Raw genomic sequence first — 18,896 nt, 5'->3', positions numbered from 1 at the left:
CGTGCCCTCACCACACACACAAAATTACTCATAAAACCACGAAGGGACACAGAGAAGCTTCTAAAGCCAGCTGTAACGATTATTATGGCTATGTCCAGACTCACCAGATTTTATCCGTGAACTGTGTGCGGTTTTCCATATACCAAGTATACGTCAGTGAAGCTGGGGGAAAGTGCTAGATAACACGTTCCCCACCTTCCTGTCAAAGTAGTCATCAAAGTGCTATTAGTAGTTGGTGATGACTTGTATACAATAGGAAGTAGCAGTGAAAAAGAAATTTTGAAAGTGGAAGGAAAATGTAAATGAATCGTTATTGTAAGTATCTTTTAAATTCAGCATTGATCAGAAAAGGGGGGTAAGGTGGGGTCTGCCTAACTTTAAGGTAGGATAGAAAGACAGCATATGGCCAGTGAACCCTTTCAGCTGCCTTCTGAAGGATTTCTTGCTGTTTTCTGGAAAATATCTGCTGCAGATAAGAAGTCATCTCTATCAGGAGGAAGAGTACCACAGCTCTGAGCAGGAAAGAATGAGGAATGAAATCTCTGACCTAACACAGGAGCTTCATCAGAAGGAGATCACTATAGCAACTGTCATGAAGAAAGCTGCCCTTCTGGAAAGACAGTTAAAAATGGAGCTAGAGATAAAAGAGAAAATGCTATCGAAACAACAGGTATGCACGGGGCAGGAGTGCCTGTCCAGGTCACCTTTGTTCAGTGCAGAGAGTCACCTTCCTTACTGATTACGGAAAGCATTCTATTTCTTCTGTGGTCTAGCAGCACAGAAATGCCTTGTGGAGTCACGTAACACCTTGGTGAGATAGCGCAAAGTGTCATCAACCAAAAACCAGGGAAGCAAGTGACAGCACATGATAATTTCTGTAAATCTCAGACTATCGTTTTCATATGACCCATGCGATCACCCCCAACAGCAGCAGCATGCAGGAGTCAGATTGCTTCCTGAATTTGTTTTCCTTAGTTCTCATCAATTAACATTTTTAACTTAAAAAGGGCTTTTGCTCCAGCTTTTCGTGGACACTTCTCATTCCCATTTCATATCTTTATTTTAGAATTTTGAAAAATGGATATTGAAAATGAAGATTAGCTCATATACACTGAATATTCACTTAATGCATATAGCATGGTTCATGGGGAAAAAACAGCAATTATAACATCCTACTGTTCAGATACTGCAAGTGACTTCTAAGTCTTCCCTTCCTTCTTCCCTCCCCTCCTATTTATTTTGAAATTCCCTCAATCCTGTGGTGGTGGTGGTGGTTTAGTCATTTAGTTGTGTCCAATTCTTTGCGACCCTATGCACTGTAGCCCACAAGGCTCCTCTGTCCGTTACCCCAACTATAGTTTTTGAGAGCACCATTCAATAATTTTCTAGATCTATGACAATTACTGGGGCTTCCCTGGTGGCTCAGATGGTAAAGAATCTGCCTGCAATGCGAGAGACCCAGGTTTGATCCCTGGGTTAGGAAGATCCCCTGAAGAAGGGAATGGCAACCCACTCCAGTATTCTTCCCTTGAGAATTCCATGGACAGAGGAACCTGGTGGGCTACAGTCCATGCAAAAAGTCAATAACAGGGCTATTTAAATCCGATGTATTGTAAAAATAAGAAAATATTCTGGCTTTGCCCTCTTATAAGCCTTAAACTGTGATTAACCTGTAAAATACACAGGAAAATTACATAGATGGGATGATAGCATTGGCTGCACTGTATAGGAAATGATATTTTACAGGTGTTAACAGTGGAAAATCCCATGGATGGAGGAGCCTAGAAGGCTGCAGTCCATTGGGTCGCTGAGGGTCAGACATGACTGAGCGACTTCCCTTCCACTTTTCACTTTCATGCATTAGAGAAGGAAATGGCAACCCACTCCAGTGTTCTTGCCTGGAGAATCCCAGGGACGGGGGAGCCTGGTGGGCTGCCGTCTCTGGGGTCACACAGAGTCGGACACGACTGAAGTAACTTAGCAGCAGCAGCAGCAGCAAGTGATCAAGGTGGTTGGATTATGAATGGTTTTCATTTTAACCTTTATACTCTTCTATATTTTTAGACTTTTGTCAAGGAGAATATGTTTTGTAATTTACAAAAGTAAATCTTTTTAAGGAAAGTGCTTTATGTAGAAATGAGCCCTAGATAAATAAAGGGGCAGATGCTGTGTCTAAGTACTGTCAAGTAGAAGAAATTAGGGAGGAAATAAATTAGGAGACAAAATGCAGTAGTCACAAAAAAAAGAAGGAAATTTGGCAGGAGTATCAGGAAGAACAAAACAACATGAAATCATGTTTGCATGTTGTAAAAATTAATCAGGTAATGAAGAAACTTAATGGACAGTGTTATTCAAGCATGTTTTTAAAATTGTGATTTTTTTTCTAGTGATAATTTGCATACCATAAAAAAACAGAAGTGAGAAATGGAATTTGGGAATGGGAAAGGGTAACCAGGCAGTATAGTTTGTTTTTAATTTGGCAGCAACCAGGAAAGGAGGGTGCAGTGGGGCCCGCCGAAGATCAGAGAACTGAGTGAGGACACCCGATTTATGACGCGCCTGCCCAAGTGTATCCCTTAGCTACTCTCAGAAAATATTTATATTAACAAAGTAAATAAATAAATAAATAAATAAATAAAATTTTAAAAAAACAAAGTAAAATTAATTTTCATAGAATTGTGGGCTCTTATTATGAACTTTACATTCACTTTTAACTACTAATCTCCTTTCAGATGTTGGATACGAGGTACAAAGCTGTCAGGACGGAAAACACTCACCTGAAAGGCATGATGGGAGACCTGGACCCCGGACGGTACATGGTAATGTGCTGACGCCGCTCCGTAGCTTGAACAGAGGGCTTCCTGCTTGGCCAGATACTGTTCACTGAACGCCTCCCGCCTGTCAGGCGTGCAGGAGTCGGGCTGACAAAGTATCTCGTACTTGGATGGAATTTACTTTTCTCTGCAGGCTGGACCATTTGAATTTCTGGTTTTCTCCTTGTTCTTTTCTTGAATGGGGCTCGATTCAAATTATTTCCTCAAACATATATTACTGTCCTTGCCTTTGCGTCTGGACCCCTACACCCCGCATGGCCCGACTCCCGTCAGCTCCGCTTGATGCCCTGCCCCTGAGACTCCAGTCCGGACAGGTAGCTCCAGCCGCACTTGGGCCAATTTGTCTCATAGCTTGTCACTCCCCCCCAGATGGGGAACAAGGACCGAGTGGTGCCTTATTAACGTGTCACCAGTGCCTCCCAGCGTCAGGGGGACAGTCTTCAGTGAATGTTGGTTGGATAAAAAGAAGAATGGATCAGTGAACGATTGAGGGCTGACCTTGTGGTTTTTAACTGGGGCCTTTACAGGCTTACACAAGACGACTTACACAGGTTGAGTGCCTTTCTTTTCAGTTGTTTAATACAACAGTTGAGGTTTGGTTTTTTACGTATGAAATAGGAGAACGTTTATTTATTGAACTAATAAAATATCATAGGTACTTGTTTATCATTTATTTGTTTTGAGTAAAAATTCTGAGATGAAATAATTTTCTGCCAATGCAGGGAATGCAGGGGATCCAAGTAAGGCGATTGCTTAACCTGGCCTCTGGTTCCTCACTGTAAAGTGATGAAGTTGGATTAGGCATTCTCCATGGTCCTTTCTTAAGTCAGGATACTGTCTTTCTTTCTTTGTCAGTATTTTTATTTTTGAATTTTTAACTGGTTTACAATATTATGTAAGTTACAGGTATAGTACTTAGTGACTCACAATTTTTAAGGATATTCTCTATTTATAGTTATTATAAAATATTGGCTATATTCCCTGTGTTGTACAATATATCCTCATAATTTAATTTATACATAATAATTTATACCTCTTAATTCCCTCCTGCTCTCTCTATATCTGTGAATCTCTTTTTTGTTATGTTCACTGTTTGTTGTATTTTTTATATTATACATGGAAGGGTGTCATACAGTATTTGTCTTCCTCTGACTTATTTCTCTTGGCATAATACCCTTCAAGTCCATCCGTGTTGTTGCACATGGCAAAATTTCATTCTTTTTATGGCTAAGTAGTATTCCATTGTGTGTGTGTGTGTGTGTGTCTGTGTGTGTCTGTGTGTGTGTGTGTATGTACCACACCATCATTATCTATTCATCTGTTGATGGACACTTAGGTTACTTCCATATCTTATCAACTGTAAATAATGTTGCTATGAACATTGGGGTGTTTGTATCTTTTTGAACCATGTTTTTGTTTTTTTCAGATATTTATATACCCGTGAGTGAAATTGCTGGGTCGTAAGATAGTTCTATCTTAAGTTTTTTGAGAAACTTCTTTACTGTTTTCCACAGTGGCTGCCTCAATTTGCATTCCCATCAACTGTATGAGGATTTCGTTTTCTCCATGTTCTCACCAACTTGGTTATTTGTATTCTTTTTGATGATAGCCATTCTGACAGGTGTGAGGTGATCATCTCATTGTGGTTTCAATTTGCATTTCTCTGATGATTAAGAATGTTGAGCAATATCTCTTGTGCCTGTTAGCCACCTGAATGTTCTCCTTGGAAAATATCTATTCAGTTTATCTATTTTTTTAATCGGGTTGTTTGTTTCTTTGATGTTGAGTGTATGAGATGTTTACATACTATTGATATTAACCCCTATTGATCATATCATTTGCAAATATTTCCTTGCGTTCAGTCAGTCAGTTCAGTCGCGCAGTCATGTCCTATTCTTTGTGACCCCATAAATTGCAGCACGCCAGGCCTTCTTGTCCATCACCAACTCCTAGAGTTCACTCAGACTCATGTTCCTCGAGTTGGTAATGCCATCCAGCCATCTCATCCTCTGTCATCCCCTTCTCTTCCTGCCCCCAATCTCTCCCAGCATCAGAGTCTTTTCCAATGAGTCAACTCTTTGCATCAGGTGGCCAAAGTATTGGAGTTTCAGCTTCAGCATCAGTCCTTCCAAAGAACACCCAGGACTGATCTCCTTTAGAATGGACTGGTTGGATCTCCTTGCAGTCCAAGGGATTCTCAAGAGTCTTCTCCAACACCACAGTTCAAAAGCGTCAATTCTTCGGAGCTCAGCTTTCTTCACAGTCCAACTGTCTCATTCATATATGACTACTGGAAAACCATAGCCTTGAATAGACGACCTTTGTTGGCAAAGTAATGTCTCTGCTTTTGAATATGCTAATCTAGGTTGGTCATAACTTTCCATCCAAGGAGTAAGCATCTTTTAATTTCATGGCTGCAGTCACCATCTGCAGTGATTTTGGAGTCCCCAAAAATAAAGTCTGACACTGTTTCCACTGTTTCCCCATCTATTTCCCATGAAGTGATGGGACCAGATACCATGATCTTTGTTTTCTGAATGTTGAGCTTTAAGCCAACTTTTTCACTCTGCTCTTTCAGTTTCATCAAGAGGCTTTTTAGTTCCTCTTCACTTTCTGCCATAAGGGTGGTGTCATCTGTATATCTGAGGTTATTGATATATCTCCCGGCAATCTTGATTCCAGCTTGTGGTTCTTCCAGCCCAGCATTTCTCATGATGTACTCTGCATAGAAGTTAAATAAGCAGGGTGACAATATACAGCTTTGACGTACTCCTTTTCCTATTTGGAACCAGTCTGTTGTTCCATGTCCAATTCTAACTGTTGCTTCCTGACCTGCATATAGGTTTCTCAAGAGGCAGGTCAGGTGGTCTGGTATGCCCATCTCTTTCAGAATTTTCCACAGTTTATTGTGGTCCACACAGTCAAAGGCTTTGGCATAGTCAATGAAGCAGAAATAGATGTTTTTCTAGAACTCTCTTGCTTTTTCGATGATCCAGCAGATGTTGGCAATTTGATCTCTGCCTTAGAAAAGGTAGGTTCCTCTACCTTTTCTAAAACCAGCTTGAACATCTGGAAGTTCATGGTTCACATATTGCTGAAGCCTGGCTTGGAGAATTTTGAGCATTTCTTTACTCTAGCATGTGAGATGAGTGCAATTGTGCGGTAGTTTGAGCATTCTTTGGCATTGCCTTTCTTTGGGATTGGAATGAAAACTGACCTTTTCCAGTCCTGTGGTCACTGCTGAGTTTTCCAGATTTGCTGGCAGTAGGTTGTCTTTTCAATTTGTCATTCAGTTCAGTTCAGTTCAGTGCTCAGTCGTGTCCGACTCTTTGTGACCCCATGAATCGCAGCACGCCAGGCCTCCCTGTCCATCACCATCTCCCAGAGTTCACTCAGACTCACGTTCATCGAGTCCGTAATGCCATCCAGCCGTCTCATCCTCTGTCGTCCCCTTCTCCTCCTGCCCCCAATCCTTCCCAGCATCAGAGTCTTTTCCAATGAGTCAACTCTTTGCATGAGGTGGCCAAAGTACTGGAGCTTCAGCTTTAGCATCATTCCTTCCAAAGAAATCCCAGGGCTGATCTCCTTCAGAATGGACTGGTTGGATCTCCTTGCAGTCCAAGGGACTCTCAAGAGTCTTCTCCAATACCACAGTTCAAAAGCATCAATTCTTCAGCGCTCAGCCTTCTTCATAGTCCGACTCTTACACCCATACATGACCACAGGTAAAACCATAGCCTTGACTAGATGGACCTTAGTCGACAAAGTAATGTCTCTGCTTTTGAAAATGGTATCTAGGTTGGTCATAACTTTTCTTCCAAGGAGTTTCCTTTTAATTAGGTCACATTTGTTTATTTTTGCTTTTATTTGTTGTGCTTCCGGAGATAGATGCAAAAAATATCACTACAATTTGCATCAAAGAGTTCTGTGATGATACTGTATTTCTGTGATAGCATGTTCTTAATTCTCCTAATAGTCCACAATCTAGCCTCAAAGAATAGAATCACTCTGGAAGCTTTCTGCATTCTTCTCTGCACTTTGTTATGGATCCTGTGATTGGAGTATGTGCTGTGCTATGCTTAGTCACTCAGTTGTGTCTGACTCTTTGGACCCCATGGACTGTACCTCACCAGGCTCTTCTGTCCATGGGGATTCTCCAGGCAGGAATACTGGAGTGGGTTGCCATGCCCTCCTCCAGGGGATCTTCCCAACCCAGGGATCAAATCCAGGTCTCCCTCACTGCAGGCAGAATCTTTACCGCCTGAGCCACCAGGGAAGCCCCATTGGAGTATAGATAAAAATAAGGGATGTGTGATTCCCCTGTCTGTTCCAGAAAGTCTATGTGATGCAAGGACTGTTTTTCCTAAATTGCATACACAAAAAAGTTAAATTGGTTTCTGCCTTCATCTATGTCTTTCTTCTCTCTTTCTCTCAAAAAAAGTGGTTTTTGTGTTATTTTTCAGAATCTCAGTCTGAATGTCTGTAGTTGTGCGTTCTGCTTCATTACAGCCCCCACTAAGCCACTTCACTCTGACTGCTGTCGGCATTTGGCTCTATTTGCTTATTTGTTTTCAATTTTTCAAGCAATAAAACACAGAAAGATGTGTAGAGAAGCTGCTAATTATCCCTGTGTCCATCCCCAATCCCAGTTTGGACTCCAGAGATCCTCAATGCTAACCAACTACTGTATTGCATTCTATAAAACATTTTCCTTGCTTGTGCAAACACTTAGATGGGATGGGTTGAGTGTTCTTTTACAGAAATATATATATAACATTTACATTGGGCCTTCCCTGGTGGCTCAGTGGTAAAGAATCCACCTGCCAGTGCAGGAGATGTAGGAGACTCAGGTCTGATCTCTGGGTTGGGAAGATCCCCTGGAGGAGGGCATAGCACTCACTCAAGTATTCTTTTTTTTTTATGGTTTACTCAAATTTTATTATTTTTTTTATTTTACAATATTATATTGGTTTTGCATACATCAACATGAATCCGCTATGGGTGTACACATGTTCCCCATCCTGAACCCCCCTCCCACCTCCCTTCCTATACCATCCCTCTAGGTCATTCCAGTGCACCAGCCCCGAGCATCCTGTATCATGCATAGAACCTGGACTGGTGATTCATTTCACATATGATATTATACATGTTTCAATGCCATTCTCCCAAATCATCCCACCCTTGCCCTCCCCCACTCCAGTATTCTTGCCTGGAGAATCCCATGGACAGAGGAGCCTCTCAGGCTACAGTCCATGGGGTCGCAAAAGAGACAGACCAAGTAATTAGATGATGACAGTAACACACAACTAAGGGATTAGATGATTACAATAGCAACAATATATACATTATTCTAAACTGCCTTTTGACTATATATCATGAATATCTCTACAAGTCAGTAGAGAAACATCTTTTATTTTTCTTAATTTTTCAGAAAAAAAACATATATACTCATGTAAAATACATATGCATTTTAATGAATTGAAGCATAACTCATATACCAGTGATTTTATTGAGTGTTGTCACTCTTTTTCTCGTTTCTCCCCTTCCCTCCATGTCTCCAGCCACCTCATAACCGATCCATTAGATAACATGTTAACTCTTCGGTATGCATCGTTTTATGTTTTTTCATGTGTGTGTGTGTGTGTGCGTGTGTGTATGTGTGTGTGTGTGTCTGTGTGTGTGTGTGTGTAGTCATATACCTATTCAGGGGTTTTAACTTTTTTAAAAATAGATTGCATTTCGTACACCTCTGTGTCTTATATCCTTTGTTAATCCTTCTAAGTCAGCAGGTTTAGGTCTTATCTGATTATATATAGTAGCTTAAGAATATCCCATGATTTTCAAGAAAAAATTCAGCTATTTTTCTAGAATTACAGTTGGGGTTAGGGGTACTGACTCCATGCAGTCAAAAGTCTGAAGCTAACTTTACAGCCAGCCTTCCTCCATATCTGAGGATTCAACCAATTGCAGATGTGTAGTGCTGCAGTGCATATTTAGGAAAAATGAAAAAACCCATATACAGATCCACACAGTTCAAACTCATGTTGTTCAGGGGTTAACTGTAATTCATTCATAATTAACAACTCTATCTATCTCTAGATTTTTACACAGATATACAATACTGTGAAAAACATCTTGGAATAGCTTCCTGAGAATGCAATTGCTGATTCATAGGATATGTATCTTTTAATTTTAAAATGTTTATTGTCAAGTCATATTTCTACCATCTCTGTAAGAGAGTAACCTTTTCTTTCATCCTTACTGGCAATAGGTGTTATTGCTCTTTTAAATTTTTGCTCACTTGATGGGTGTAAAGTGATTTCTCAATAGTCTTTTAATTTACATTTCCCTGACTGCAGAGGGCATATTTTTGCATATTTATTGGCAATATACTATGACTTAGTTATATTTTTTGATCATTTTTCTTGGGCAAAGCTTAAACTCATTTTATTGGGGCTTTCGTTTTTTCTTGTAAGTTTATAACAGCATTTTTCTAATTTGTTGTTTATAACTTTTATATCTGTCATATGAAATGTTTTAAACTTTTATTTGTCAAACATGTACAATTTTTTGTTTATAGCTCCTGAATTTCCTTCCTTGTGTAACATGGTTCTTCTAACTTCTGGACAATATGTATAATTTCTTCAAAGATTTTTATATTTTTCATCTAAATCTTTAATTCATTTGAATTACACTTTTGCATGTAATATAAAATAGGAATCCAGTTAAATATTTTTATAATAAAAGTTAGGCTCAATTAATCCAGTTTCTCCTGATAATTTCCTGTTGGATTCTATTTGGAATTGAATTAAGCTTATATATTATCTTTGAAAGAATTGGCATTTCTATAAAAGTAAATTTCCCTATCCAGTAATATGGCATGGCTTTCTCTTTCTTCATCTCTTATTTTATGCTTTTCAATAAGACCTTACAGTTTTCTTCATATAGTTTCTGTGCCTTTCTTTTTAAACTTATTCTCAAGTATTTTATATTTCCTGTCACTATTGTAAGTGGAATATTTTCCTTTTTCCATATCCAAAAACTTACTGTAAATACAGAAAAAAAGTCAAACTATCTTTTAATTCTAGTAAGCTTTTTACTAGAGGTCCTTAAGTGTTTTGACATATGCAGTTGTATCAAGAAAAATAGTTGTATCTCTTCTACTGTTAATACCAGTAATTTTTGTCATATTGAACTTGCTGAAATTTCCAAGAGAATATTAAGTAATCATAGTGATTATTGGCAAATTTGTCTAATTTCTGATTTTGGAGTTTTACTATTCAGGATAATATTCTTGATTTATGGTCTTTATTATGTCTTTCTGTTCCTGAAATTACTTAGAGTTTTAAAGATTTGCTTCTGTTTTATCAAATGCCCTTTCAAAATATATGACATCATGTAGTTTTTGTCTATTAGTTTTCTGATGTGTAATACACTGTGATTGATAGATTTCCTGATATTGATCCACCTTTAAATTCCTGGAATAAACCTTTTTGATTATTATATTCATTTTCGAGTGGTGTCATAACAGACTGCCACAAACTGAGTGTCTGAAGACAGTAGAAACTTACTGTAGTATAGTTCTGGAAGCTATAAGTCTAAAATCAAAGTGTCGATAGGACTATGAAAAGAAAAAGAAAGTGAAATAGCTTCAGTTCAGTTCAGTTCAGTCACTCAGTTGTGTCCGACTCTTTGCAACCCCATGAATCGCAGCATTCCAGGCCTCCCTGTCCATCACCATCTCCTGGAGTTCACTCAGACTCAACGTCCATCGAGTCAGTGATGCCATCCAGCTATCTCATCCTCTGTCGTTCCCTTCTCCTCCTGCCCTAATCCCTCCCAGCATCAGAGTCTTTCCCAACGAGTCAACTCTTTGCATGAGGTGGCCAAAGTACTGGAGTTTCAGCTTCAGCATCAATCCTTCAGCGCTCAGCCTTCTTCACAGTCCAACTCTCACACCCATACATGACCACAGGAAAACCATAGCCTTGACTAGACGGACCTTAGTCGACAAAGTAATGTCTCTGCTTTTGAAAATGGTATCTAGGTTGGTCATAACTTTTCTTCCAAGGAGTAAGCGTCTTTTAATTTCATGGCTGCAGTCACCATCTGCAGTGATTTTAGAGTCCCAAAAAATAAAGTCTGACACTGTTTCCACTGTTTCCCCATCTATTTCCCATGAGTAGCTTCAGTTCAGTTCAGTTCAGTCGCTCAGTTGTGTCCAACTCTTTGCTTACTCCTTGGAAGAAAAGTTATGACCAACCTAGATAGCATATTCAAAAGCAGAGACATTACTTTGCCGACTAATATCCGTCTAGTCAAGGCTATGGTTTTTCCTGTGGTCATGTATGGATGTGAGAGTTGGACTGTGAAGAAGGCTGAGCGCCAAAGAATTGATGCTTTTGAACTGTGGTGTTGGAGAAGACTCTTGAGAGTCCCTTGAACTGCAAGGAGATCCAACCAGTCCATTCTGAAGGAGATCAGCCCTGGGATTTCTTTGGAAGGAATGATGCTAAAGCTAAAAGTCCAGTACTTTGGCTTAGTCGTGTCTAATTCTTTGCAACGCCATGGACTGTAGCCTACTATGGTCCTCCATCCATGGTATTTTCCAGGCAAGAATACTGGAGTGGGTTGCCTGTTCCTTCTCCAGAGGATCTTTCTGGGTCTCTCGCACTGTAGGCAGATGCTTTACCCTCTGAGCCACCAGGGAAGTCTCAGTAGGACTGTGCTCCCTCTGAAATCTTTGGGGGAGAACTCACCCTTGCCTCTTTACAGCCTCTAGTGATTTGCCAACACTCTCTGTCAGTCCTTGGCTTGTGCACGTATTGCTCCAATGCCCTGTCTTCACATGGCCAGCTTTCCTTCTTTCTCTTTGTCTCTTCGTACCGTCTTCCCTCTATGTATGTCTGTTCTGGCGTCCAAATTTCCCCTTTTTATAGAATCCCTGTCATATTGGGTTAGAGTCCACCTTAATGACCTCATTCTTTATTTGGTTACCTCTGTAAAGATCCTATTTACAAGATCACATTCTAAGGTATTAATAATGGCTGGGACTTCAACATATAACAGTCATACTCAACAGTTTTAATATATTACTGACTTCTACGTGGTAATATTTTATTTAGAAATTAAGATTTGTGTATATAAATGAGATTTGTATATAGTTCTCTTTTTACCAGCTTGTTATACAGTAATGTTGGCTTTCTAACATAAATAAGGAGTTTTCCATATTTATGAGTGGTCTGCCATAGTTTAAATAATATTGGAATTACAGGTCTTTAAAGGTTAGAGGGAACTTAGCTATGAAACCATCTTGATATTGAACCAGTGAAGATAAACCAAAATGGAAAAGACTATAAAGGAGAATGTGTATATATAGATAGATAGATACCACTCCAAGATGGCAGAATAGAAGGACGTGTGCTCATTTTCTTTACAACTCACTTTTGAACAACCATGGACAGGAGAATGTTGGATCCCACCAAAAAAAGATACCCCACATCCAAGGGCAAAGGAGAAGTACCACAAATATGGTTGGAGGGATGAAATCAAGTATACAATCAAACTCCAACCCACCACAGATGCTCGGAAGGCTCAAACAAAACCTCGTGACCACCACAAGACCCCGCAGAGACTGAGCCAGACCTGCCTTTGAGTGTTTGAGTGTCTCCTGCGGAAGTATGGATTGTCAATGGCCTGCCACAGGGGCAGGGTCTCTGTGTGCAGCAGACCTGGGTGTGGCATAAGCCCTCTTGGAGGAGGTCACCAATAACCCCACCACAGAGCCACCAGAACTTACACAGGACTAGGGAAACAGACTCTAGCAGGGCACAAACAAAACTTTGTGCAAACCAGGATCCAGGAGAAAGGAGCAGTGACCCCACAAGAGACTGAGCCAGACTTGCCCGTGAGTGTCTGAGAGTCTCGGGCAGAGGCATGGGTCATCGGTGGCCTGCTGCAGGCTTGGGGGCACTGAGTGCAGCAGTGTGTGCTTGGGACCATTTGAAGGAGGCTGCCATTTTCTTCATTACCTCCACCATAGTTTGGTCTCAGGTCAAACAACAGGGAGGGAACACAGTCCTGCCCATCAACAGAAAATTGGATTAAAGATTTACTGAGCATGGCCCTGCCCATCAGGATAAGACTCAGTTTGCCCCTCAGTCAGTCTCTCCCATCAAGAAGCTTCCATAAGCCTCCTATCCTTCTCCATCAGAGGGAAGACAGAATAAAAACCACAATCATAGAAAACTAATCAGTCTGATTACATGGACCACAACCTTGTCCAAGTCAATGAAACTATGACCCATGCCATGTAGGGTCACTCAAGACGGACAGGTCAGGGTGGAGAGTTCTGACAAAACGTGGTCCACTGGAGAAGGGAATGGCAAACCACTTAAGTATTCTTGCCTTGAGAACCCCATGAACAGTATGAAAAGGCAAAAAGATATGACACTGAAAGATGAGCTCCCCAGGTCAGTAGGTGCCCAATAAGTTACTGGAGAAGAGTGGAGAAATAACTCCAGAAAGAATGAAGAGACAGACCCGAAGCAAAAACCACACCCAGTTGTTGATGTGGAAGTTGGAGATGGAAGTAAAGTCCAATGCTATAAAGAACAATACTGCATGGGAACCTGGAATGTTAGGGTCCTGGATCAAGACAAATTGGAAGAGGTCAAACAGGAGATGCCAGGAGTGAACATCAACATTTTAGGAATCAGTGAACCAAGATAAACTGGAATGGGAGAATTCAACTCAGATGACCATTATATCTACTATTGTGGACAAGAATCCCTTAAAAGAAATGGAGTTGGCAGCATCGTCAACAAAAGAGTCCAAAATGCAGTACTTGGATGCAGTCTCAAAAATGACAGAATGATCTCTGTTCGTTTCCAAGCCAAACCATTCAATATCACAGTAATCCAAGTCTGTGCCCCAACCAGTAATGCTAAAGAAGCTGAAGTTGAAAGGTTCTATGAAGACCTACAAGACCTTTTAGAACTAACACCCAAAAAAGATGTCCTTTTATTATAGGGGAATGGAACGCAAAAGTAGGAAGTCAAGAGATACCTGGAGTAAGAGGCAAACCTGGCCTTGGAGTACAGAATAAAGCAGGGCAAAGGCTAATAGAGTTTTGCCAAGAGACGCACTGGTCATAGCAAACACCCTCTTCCAACAACACGAGAGAAGACTCTACACATGGACATCACCAAATGGTCAATACTGAAATCAAATTGATTATATTTTTTTTGCAGCCAGAGATGGAGAAGTTCTATACAGTCAGCAAAAACAAGACCAGGAGCTGACTGTGGCTCAGATCATGAACCAAACTCGGATTTAAATTGAAGAAAGTACAGAAAACCACTAGACCATTCAGGTATGACCTGAATCAGATCCCTTACGATTATACAGTGGAAGTGACAAATAGATTCAATGGATTAGATCTTATAGAGTGCCTGAAGAACTATGGACTAAGATTCATAACATTGTACAGGAGGCGGTGATCAAAACCATCCCCAAGAAGAAGAAATGCAAAAAGGCAAAATGGTTTTCTGAGGAGGACTTACAAATAGCTGAAGAAAGAAGAGAAGCAAAAGACAAAGGAGTAAAGGAAAGATATACCCATTTGAATGCAGAGTTCCAAAGAATAGCAAGGAGAGATAAGAAAGCCTTCCTCAGTGATCAATGCAAAGAAATAGAGGAAAACAATAGAATGGGAAAGACTAGAGATTGCTTCAAGAAAATTAGAGATACCAAGGGAACATTTCATGCAAAAATGGGCTCAATAAAGGACAGAAATGGTAGGGACCTAAGAGAAGCAGAAGATATTAAGAAGAGGTAGCAACAATACACAAAGATCTTCATGACCCAGATAACCACAATAGTGTGATCACCTACCTAGAGCCAGACATCCTGGAATGCAAAGTCAAGTGGTCCTTAGGAAGCATCACTACAAGCAAAGCTAGTGGCAGTGATGAATTACAGTTGAGCTATTTCAAATCCTAAAAGTTGATGCTGTTAAAGTGCTGCACTCAGTAAGCCAGCAAATTTGGAAAACTCAGCAGTGGCCACAGGACTGGAAAAGGTCCGTTTTCATTGCAATCCTAAAGAAAGGCAATGCCAAAGAATGTTCAAACTACTGCACAATTGTACTCATCTCACATGCTAGTAAAGTAATACTCAAAATTCTCCAAACAAGGCTTCAATAGTACTTGGACAGTGAACTTCTCAGTTCACTGTTCAAGCTGGATTAGAAAAGGCAGAGGAACCAGAGATCAAATTGCCAACATCTGCTGGATCATGGAGAAAGCAAGAGAGTTCCAGAAAAACATTTACTTCTGCTTTATTGTCTATGCCAAAACCTTTGACTGTGTGGATCACAATAAACTGTGGAAAATTCTTCAAGAGATGGGCATACCAGACCACCTGACCTGCCTCTTGAGAAAACTATACAGGTCAGGAAGCAACAGTTAGAACTGGACATGGAACCACAGACTGGTTCCAAATTGGGAAAGGAGTATGTCAAGACTATATTGTCACCCTGCTTATTTAACTTCTGTGCAGAGTACATCATGAGAAATGCTGGACTGGATGAAGTACAAGCTGTAATTAAGGCTGCCGGGAGAAATATCAATAACCTCAGAAATGCAGATGAAAGCACCCTTATTGCAGAAAGTGAAGAAGAGTCTCTTGATGGAAGTGAAAGAGGAGAGAGTGAAAAAGTTGTCTTAAAACTCAAAATTCAGAAAACTAAGATCATGGCATCCAGTCCCATCACTTTGTGGCAAATAGATGTGGAACTTGGAAACAGAGACAGACTTTATTTTGAGGGGTTCCCAAATCACTGCAGATGGTGACTGCAGCCATGAAATTAAAAGACGCTTGCTCCTTGGAAGAAAAGATATGACCAACCTAGACAGCATATTAAAAAGCAGAGACATTACTTTGCCAGCAAAGGTCTGTCTAGTCAAAGCTATGGTTTTTCCAGTGGTCATGTATGGATGTGAGAGTTGGACTATAAAGGAGGCTGAGTACTAAAGAATTGATGCTTTTGAACTGTGGTGTTGGAGAAGACTCTTGAGAGTCCCTTGGACAGGAAGGAGACCCAGCCAGTCCATCCTAAAGGAAATCAGACCTGAATATTCAACTGGAAGGACTGATGATGAAGCTGTAACTCCAATACTTTGGCCACCTGACGGGAAGAGCTGTCTCATTGGAAAAGCCCCTAATGCTGGGAAAGATTGAAGGCAGGAGGAGAAGGGGATGACAGAGGATGAGATGGTTGGATGGTATCACTGAGTTAGTGGGCATGAGTTTGAGCAAGCTCCAGCAGTTGGTGATGGACAGGGAGGCCTGGCCTGCCTCCATGGGATTGCAAAGAGTCGGACACGACTGAGTGAACTGAACTGAACTGTGTACATGTATGTGTAGCTGACGTCTCGTGGGCAGATCTCAGTTACCTTTCCCTTCTCTTCTATGGTGCTTGGTATATTCAGATTTCACTTGTTCTTAGGTTGTTTTGGTGATTCTTATTTTGCTTGGGAAAAAAAACTTTACCCATTCCAAATGTTTCCTTGTTACCAAAGTTAGTAATATCCTAGAGTTCTTTGCATCTTTCCAGATTCTGTATTTATCTTTTCTTTCTTATTTCTAAGCATGTATAGTTTAGCTCTCTCTCTTTTTTTAAGTCTGGCACACAAAGGCATTGCTTATTAGTATTTAAAAGCATTGACTTTATTATTTCCTCTTTCCTAATTTCATTATTGCTATCTTTTATTAATTTCCTCTTCCTGGTTTGTTTTATTTTGTTGCACTTTGTCTGATACCTTTTTTAAAAATTGTATATATGTTTATCTGTTTCTTGGCTGCTATGGGTCTCTGTTGCGGTCTGCGGGCTTTCTCTAGTTGTGGCAAGTGGGGGCTATTCTCTAGTTGTAGTGCGTGGCTGTGGTGGGTTTCTTCATCTTATAAATGAAAGTTGGCATTTTTTTATTCAACATCTGCTCATTCCACTCCCCAACCCCCCACCCAGACTGCCCCTGACAACCACCGTTCTACCTTCTGCTTCTGTCGGTTTGACTTTTTTAAAAATTCCAGATACAAGTGCAAACATACAGTATTTGCTTTTCTCTGTCTGGATTATGTCACTTAACCTAATGTCCTCCGGGTTCATCCATGTTGTCTTAAGTGGCAGGATTTCCTTCTCTCATGGCTGAGTAGTAGTATGTGGACCCTTCTCCACCTGCTCATCCACTGATGGACACTTTCCCTGTCGTGGCTATGGTGAACAGTACTGCAGTGAGCACACTGGAGAGCAGACATGTCTTGAAACACTGGTTCCGTCTCCTTTCGGTACATGCCCGGATGTGGGACTGCTGGCTCAGCGTGGTGGCTCTGTGTTTAATTCCTTCAGCAGCCCGCATGCTGTTTCCCGCAGTGGCTTCTCTAACTTCATTCCCATCAGTGGTGTGCGAGAGCTCGCTTTTCTCCAGATTCTCACCAACGCTTGTTATCTTTTGCCATTTGGATGCAGACCATCCTGGCAGGTCTGAGGTGGTGCCTCACTGTGGTTTCACTGCATTTCCTTGGTGATTAGTGACGTTGGTAGCTTTCTCATGTGTCTGTGGCCATCTGTGTGTCTTCTTTAGAAAAACATCTGTTTAGGCCCTTTGCCCAATTTGTAATTGTGTTGTTTGTATTTTTGCTGTTAAGTTATATGTGTTTGTTATATAATGTGGAAATTAACCCCTTATTAGATATATAGTTGACAAATATTTTCTCCCATTCCACAGATTGCCTCTTCACTCTGTTAATTGGTTTCCTTTGCTGTGAAAGAACTTTTTAGTTTGTTGTAATCCCACTTGTCTATTTTTGCTTTTGTTGCCTGTGCTTTGGTGTTATATCCAAAAGATCATTACGAGGGGCAATGCTAAGTAGCTATTTCCCCATGTTTTCTTCTAGGAGTGTGACAGTTTCAGATCTTCCATTTAAGCCTTTAATCTATTTTGAGTTAGATTTCGAGTAGTCTAGGATAGAGGTCTAGTTTTACTTGTGTTCTTGTGAATATCTAGTTTTCCAACAACAATTATTAAAGACACCACCCATTCCCCATTGTTTTTGGTGCCCTTTTTAAAGATTAGTTGACCTACATGTGGTGGGTTTATTTCTAGATTCTCTTTTCTGCATTTATCACATGCCACAGTCAGCACAGAATGTTTTCATTCACTCTATAATTATTTATTGAATGTCTGATATATGTCTAGCAGAATGCTAGGATTATGAGTCAGACTAGATCCTTGAACTCGTGGAGATTAATGTTAGTGTCTATAAACATGCATTAGTGGATATAAACAACTAACTGGATGGTTATGCTAGAGTGATAGGAGATTGTGGAGTGCAGGGGCTGTGTGGGGGTTACCTGATGCTGTATTGGGATCAGAAAAGGCTTCTGAGGAACAGTTAGCCAGACAGACAGTGGTGGGAAGGAGTCATGATAAGGTGATATAATGCAGGTGCTGCAGTGGTAAGGAATCCACCTGCCAGTTCAGTAGACCCAAGAGATGTGGGTTCATTTCCTGGGTTAGGAAGATCCCCTGGGGAAGGAAATGGCAACCCACTCCAGTATTCTTGAATGGAAAATTGCATGGACAGAGGAGCCTGGCAGATTGCAGTTCATTGGGTCGCAAAGAATCAGACATGACTGAGTGGCTGAGGAGACAAGGTAATATAATGTGCAGACAAGAGACAGAAATTCAAGGAGACCGGTAGAATTTTGTAACAACAAAGAGCTGCTGGTCATTGCGTGTTTACTATATGCCTTGCTGTCTGCCAAATACTTTTCGTACATTAATGTCTATGTCCTTATACTGTGTTGGGGGTGGGGTGGGCTGGGGATAGGAACTATTATCCCCCCAGAAAAAGAAATGAGATCTTTCAGTTTTAGAGTAACTTGCCCAAGATCATACAGCTTGTGACTGGCTCGGATAGCTCCCTATGCGTAGTGTTGACTGTCAGACCCCATGGTCCTGCCCCTTCTGTTCTCGTCACTGATCCCCGCCCTTCCAT

General features: G+C 40.7%; 1 protein-coding gene across 1 annotated transcript in view; it reads left to right on the top strand.

The window, feature by feature from the left end:
• DEUP1 (deuterosome assembly protein 1) overlaps positions 1 to 18,896 on the top strand; it is a 128,245-nt gene that overhangs the window by 70,851 nt on the left and 38,498 nt on the right. Inside the window, 2 exon segments of the mRNA XM_012101573.4 lie at positions 473 to 670; positions 2,733 to 2,819. Of these exon segments, the coding sequence (XP_011956963.2) occupies positions 473 to 670; positions 2,733 to 2,819 (285 nt within the window).

This window comes from Ovis aries, chromosome 21, assembly GCF_016772045.2.
Source record: "Ovis aries strain OAR_USU_Benz2616 breed Rambouillet chromosome 21, ARS-UI_Ramb_v3.0, whole genome shotgun sequence".
NCBI classification, from domain to species: domain Eukaryota; kingdom Metazoa; phylum Chordata; class Mammalia; order Artiodactyla; family Bovidae; genus Ovis; species Ovis aries.
This window is presented reverse-complemented; position numbering and strand designations above follow the sequence as displayed.